Below are 6,000 nucleotides of genomic sequence, written 5' to 3' on the forward strand. Positions count from 1 at the left end.
ATGTGACACTGAGGGGTTAAAGTCCCCAAAATGTGACATTGAGGCTTGGCCAGCCCTGCCCCTAACGTGACACGGGCTCATGATGGTCACAGGGCCGCTCCGGGGCGGGGACACGGCCCTATAAATCCGCCCCAAAAGCGCCTTCTGCTCAATGAAAGGCTCGGGGAGGCAGAGCCCAGCCGGGGAAAAGGGAACAGCGACAGCGGGGTTTTTATTCCGCTCAAAGTTCTTTTTTTTTTGGGTTTTTTTTTGGTTTTTTTTTCACCCTCCCTCGCCACATTCCGGCCCAAGAGGCGACTCGGCAAAATGAAGTATATTGTAGGCATCGGAGGGTAAGTCCCTGCTGAAATCTGGTTTATTTTGTGGGTTTTTTCCGTGTTTAATTTTTGGGGGTTATTTAGCTGGTTATAAAATAATATTCGGGATGTAGGATTTGAGAGATGATGCAACCTGAGGAGTGGTAATTCGTGGTGCTTAAATACAGCAGGGTGACATCCACTTTTATATACGCTTTAATATATATCGATACATACTTTTAGATGTACTTTTATTTGATATATCCTTTTATATATTTTCTAGGATTTAAAGGATGGATGCTGCTTCAACGGAGTTTTGCAGGGCAGCACATCCTTTCATACAGACTTATCTATATACACTTTATATATATTTTATATACTTATTTGTGTTATATACTTATTTATATATACAAATTTTATACTTTATAAATTTTTAGAGATACTTTCATCCATAGTTTTATATATCCTTTTATAGTTTTAACAGGAGGGATGCTGAGATGGCAAAAACACTTCCTCAAATAAATTTAGAGGCCAGATAGACCAAGAAAATTATTTTAAATTTTTCTCTGAAAGACAAAGAGGGGGGAAATCCCGTTTCTAATAAGATGGGGTGGTGTTGTATAAAGGGCATCGATTTTAATTTTAGAAAGCAGGATTTAAGGTGTGCTCGTGCTGGGATGGGGTGAGAGTGCGGCGGGAGAGTTCCGGAAATGGAACAGTGAAGGGTAATACGGGTTATTAGAACGATAATATATTAACAGTATGCGACCGAGGGATTTACACCGCCTCGGGATTGAAAAAAAAAAAAAAAAAAAAAAAAAAAGAGGAATAGTTAAGCTATCCAGGGCTTTTACATTAAACGGGTTATGGGGCGTATGAGGGCAGCGGGGCCGCGGCTGTGAGGGACCGGCCATGGTGGCCGCACATTCCCTCAGGGCCCCGGGCTGTGCGGGACCGGCCATGGCGACCCCTCAGGGCCCCGGGCTGTGAGGGACCGGCCATGGCGGCCGCACATTCCCTCAGGGCCCCGGGCTGTGAGGGACCGGCCATGGCGGCCGCACATTCCCTCAGGGTCCGGGCTGTGAGGGACCGGCCATGGCGACCCCTCAGGGCCCCGGGCTGTGAGGGACCGGCCATGGCGACCCCTCAGGGTCCGGGCTGTGAGGGACCGGCCATGGCGACCCCTCGCCCCCTCAGGGTCCGGGCTGTGAGGGACCGGCCATGGCGGCGCCGCGCGCGCGCTCCCCTCAGCGCCGCCGTTGCGCGCGCGCGGGAACCGGCGCGGCCGTTACACGCGGCCGAGCGCGCGCGCGCGCGGGGCTCTGCCAGGGGGCGGGGCCGGGAGGGGCGGCGGCGGCCAATCGGCAGCCGGGGAAGGGGCGGGGCGGGGCTGAGGGGGGTGGTCGCGGCCAATCGGCGAGCGGCGCTGGAGGGGCGGGAAATTCGAACGGGGGGCGCGGGCGGGGTTGGGGACCCTCAGGGTCAATGCCGGGGTCCCCTCAGGGGCTCCGGTCCCCTCAGGGGCTCCCGCCGCCCAGCGGGGTTGGGGACCCTCAGGGTCAATGCCGGGGTCCCCTCAGGGGCTCCCGCCGCCCAGCGGGGTTCGGATCCCTCAGGGTCAATGCCCGGATCCCCTCAGGGGCTCCCGGGCGGGGTTCGGATCCCTCAGGGTCAATGCCCGGATCCCCTCAGGGGCTGCCGGGCAGGGTTCGGATCCCTCAGGGTCAATGCCGGGGTCCCCTCAGGGGCTCGGGTCCCCTCAGGGCTCGGGTCCTTCAGCGGTGTCTGTCCCGCCGCGGGTCCCCGTGGCTCCAGACCGGTTCTAATGCGATTTTTCCACCTGTGTCTCGCCCCGCTCCATGCAGGGTCACCAATGGTGGCAAAACCACCTTGACCAACAGGCTCGTCAAGGCGCTGCCCAACTGCTGCGTGGTCCATCAGGATGATTTCTTCAAGGTGAGTCTCCTCTTCCTTGCAGCATTAATTTTTTTTACATGCAGGGCAAATCAGTTTTGACAGCTTAGGAGTCACAAGCTTTCTGGTTTTGTGGGGGTTTTTATATATATATATATTTGATTTTTAAATGACTGGGCAGGTGGGAAGTTCCTGACCTTTACAAATGCCACAGGAGCCTTTAAGTGTTAACAACAGATTTAAATTTAGTAGTGATTTCAGGCAGAGGTTATTTACTGTGCTCTGCATGAATGATTTCCTCCATATTGGGATTTCCCACGTTATTTTATTAAATTAAGAATGAGGCTGCTAAATTATGCTTTAGCATTTAAGCGCCTCTATGCTGGTTTAAATATGGAAAGGGGGTTTTATGGGGGAATCTGATAGATCTGGATCAGAACCCAATTAAAATATTGCAGAGATGAATGCAGAAGACTTTCACTGCCTTCTGCCCGGGAGTGCAGAGTGTTCCTGAGCCCTGCACATTCCATGGGAATGGGGATACCCTAGACCCCGCCACACGTGCGAGTGCAAGGGATGCAGGATGGACTTGGAGCAGTTGTGGGTCATCCCCAAAACATGAAGTGCTCCAGCCCCAGCATGGTGTGCTCGGTCTGTGCTGCTGTGATCCCTCAGGAGCCCTTGGGGGAGGCATTCCGTTCGATTTTCCATAAAAATCTGTAACTTCTCTCTTGAGCGAATGCCAGCACGAGGAAAGCGGTAACTGAGCGACCGAAGGGCTGCTATACCCACCTGCATTTTTATTAGAGGACTTCAAATACCAATTCTTTAAAACAACCACACATCCCGGCACTCATTTAACTGCATCTGCCCTGTAAAACTCCCAAATGTTGCTTTACAAACAACGCCCTGTGGCATTTACCAACTAACAAGCGACGAATCGAGCCATTCACGTAAAAATCTTGATCCAGAGTGGTTTGAGTGAGCCAAGGGACCTTCCCCGAGCTCCTGGGGTTGGGAACAGCTGGGAATGCCGAGGTTCCTGCAGGGACAGTGCCCAGGGGTGGTCGCGTGTGGCAGTGGTGGCCAGGTGCTGGTGGCATCGGAGGGAACTGATCCCGCTGAGGTTGCAGCAATGTTTTATTGCTCACTATATTTCAGCCACAAGATCAAATAGAAGTCGGGGAAGACGGCTTTAAGCAATGGGATGGTAAGAGCAGTGTTCCCTATAGGATGCAGTAATGTATATTCTTTTCCTAAGTATTTCTCTCTTTTTTTTTCATTATTAAAAGCTTTAACAGTAAATTCCTTAATCATAACTTTACCGAGCTCGATCTGTTTTACACTTCGGGTGTTTGATGGTGTTTGATGGTGTCCCTTTTTCCCACCCACCCCCTTTCTCCCGACCAGTGTTGGACTCCTTGGATATGGAGGCAATGGTGAGCACAGTGCGGGCCTGGATTGAGAACCCCGTGAAGTTTGCCCGCTCGCACGGGGTGAACGTCACACCCGGCTCTAGAGAGCCAACCTCCCAAGATATCCATATATTGGTCATTGAAGGCTTCCTGCTTTATAATTACAAGTAAGGTTTGGAGAACTCTTCGTGGTTTGCCAGGGAAGATCCTCAAATCCCTCGTGCCAGAGCTAAAAAAACTCCTTTTTTACTAATTTCCCCTTCCTGCCTCGTTCCGAATTCCCACCCCGCAGAGTTTCCTGCTGAAAAATGTAAAATGAACTGCTAAGTGTGGAAGTGAGGTGAATTTAAGGTTCTGATTTAGGGCAGAACTCCAGGGGGGTTTCAGAGCAGGATTTTTGCTGGCAGAGGGCTGCAGGCTTCCCCTCACCCCCCAGCTTGGTGAGAACAAGGCAATAATCCATTCAGTGCCTGGGAACTCTCCTGGAATTTGGGAACAGCTCTCTCCTGTGCTTGCTGACTACGTGAGCTCAGTGAGAGGAGCGAGCCGTGGCAGAGATGATGGCCTGGGTTTTTGGGGAGGACCACGGAATCCCAAAAATGCTTTGGGAGGGACCTTAAAGCCCATCCAGCCTGGCCTTGGACACTCCTGAACATGAGCTGAGGAGTTGCCCTCTCCCAGGTTTTGGAATGATGTAGGAAGAGCCAGGGTTGCCAGCCCAGGGGCTGATCCTCCACAGGATCCCCTCTGATCCCCTCAGGAGCAGGGGCAGGTGTTTGGGTGGGAGAGGTCCCTGCTTGGGCCATTCTGACCTTCAGAAAGAAGCTTTCCGTGCTTTCGAGTCAGCAAACCCTTGGCTTGTCTTCAACAGACACAAATCCCATAGAGGCAGAGAGATTTTTGTGGTGTCTGGGGTGATTTCATGCTTTTTGCTGTCACTAAAAGCGAGATGTCCTCGTTGTGTCCCTGTCCCCTCCCCAGACCTCTGATCGAGCTGTTTGACCTTCGCTACTACCTGGCAGTGCCCTACGAGGAGTGCAAGAGGAGGAGGAGGTGAGAACATTCCTGGGTGTGCATCCAGTCCTTCACATTGCTCTGAGTCATGGAATCATGGACTGCTTGGGCTTGGAAGGTCCTTAAAGGTCCTTAAAGGTCCTTAAAGGTCATCTCATCCCAGCCCTGCCATGGCAGGGACACCTCCCGCCACCCCAGGCTGCTGCAGCCTGGCCCTGGGCACTGCCAGGGATGGGCACTGCCAGATGCTGGCACGTGCTGGTGACACGAGTTGGATTGGAGCGGGAAACGTGCCCAGAAGGGGAGGAAGGGAGTTCAGTTTGATGTGGTCAGGCTGGAACGACAGGCTGGGCTTGGAGGAGACCTGGGATGGAGTCCAGCCACGAACCCTTCAGCACCGCCCGCGTCCCCAAGTGCCACCTCCATCACTCCAAACAGGCCTGGGGACTGCAGCGGGGCCCGGGCAGCCGGTGCTGATCCTCCACAACCCTTTCCATGTACAGCTCTGCTCTCACGCCCCAGCTGAACCCCAGCCCTGACGTTCCTCTCCCCAGCCCTGACGTTCCTCTCCCCAGCCCTGACGTTCCTCTCCCCAGCCCTGACATTGCTCTCCCCAGCCCTGACGTTGCTCTCCCCGCTGTCGTTGCAGTACCCGGAATTACACCGTGCCCGACCCCCCGGGCCTCTTCGACGGCCACGTCTGGCCCATGTACCTCAAGCACAGGAAGGAGATGGAGGACTCCGGGGTGGATGTGGGTGAGTCTTCCAAACACAAATCCTTCGGCCTTGGCCCTGGAATTTAAGGAATTGGGTGGTTTCATTCCCGGGAGCTTCCAGTGGGATGATGCAGGGTGGTGTTTTTACTCCCAAGTTGTAATCCTGGCCTACCTCGGCAGTTAAAGAGAAAAGAGTTCAAAAGAAAAAGAAGGGATTTACAATGGCCTGTGAAATCCTTATCCATTATATTTTCAGGATGGTTCTGTTTTTCCAAGTTATCCTTTGGGTCACTAAAATATGAAATATTTAAAAACCAATCTCCCAAAATCTCATTGTGCTGGCCAGCCCAGCCTGACTCCCCCTTTTTTCTCCCAGTTTATTTAGACGGCCTGAAGTCCAGGGATGACCTCTACAACCAAGTCTTTGAAGACATTCACAACAAGCTCCTAAACGGCTCCTAGGTAACTCGGCTCCAGAGGGTGGAAGGCCAGGGGCTGTGCTGGGAACAGCTTGGAGCTCACCCTTTCTCCTCCCTCCTCCGCAGGCTCTGGGAGGATCCCGCAGACCCGTGTACAGCGCGATGTAAATAATACTTGGGAGTGGGAATGGGAATGGTGGGAACTCCTCTCCCGCTGCCCTTTGGC

The 6,000-nt window shown here is 53.1% G+C and overlaps 1 protein-coding gene across 1 annotated transcript; it reads left to right on the plus strand.

The window, feature by feature from the left end:
* The first annotated feature begins 134 nt into the window (after nucleotides 1-134).
* On the plus strand, nucleotides 135-6,000 carry NMRK2 (nicotinamide riboside kinase 2). The gene is made up of 8 exons (XM_038164140.1): nucleotides 135-332; nucleotides 2,162-2,252; nucleotides 3,372-3,420; nucleotides 3,621-3,792; nucleotides 4,607-4,678; nucleotides 5,289-5,395; nucleotides 5,732-5,817; nucleotides 5,901-6,000. The coding sequence occupies exons 1-7, from the start codon at nucleotides 307-309 to the stop codon at nucleotides 5,815-5,817; spliced, it is 603 nt and encodes a 200-aa protein (XP_038020068.1). The 5' UTR covers nucleotides 135-306; the 3' UTR covers nucleotides 5,901-6,000.

This window comes from Motacilla alba, chromosome 28, assembly GCF_015832195.1.
Source record: "Motacilla alba alba isolate MOTALB_02 chromosome 28, Motacilla_alba_V1.0_pri, whole genome shotgun sequence".
Classification (NCBI taxonomy): Eukaryota; Metazoa; Chordata; class Aves; order Passeriformes; family Motacillidae; genus Motacilla; species Motacilla alba.

Coding starts and splice junctions, on each gene's coding strand:
- NMRK2 (XM_038164140.1), top strand. CDS start 307: ATGAAGTATATTGTAGGCATCGGAGG. Junction 3,793..4,606: donor TTCCTGCTTTATAATTACAA/GTAAGGTTTGGA, acceptor TCCCCTCCCCAG/ACCTCTGATCGAGCTGTTTG. Junction 5,396..5,731: donor GGACTCCGGGGTGGATGTGG/GTGAGTCTTCCA, acceptor TTTTTCTCCCAG/TTTATTTAGACGGCCTGAAG.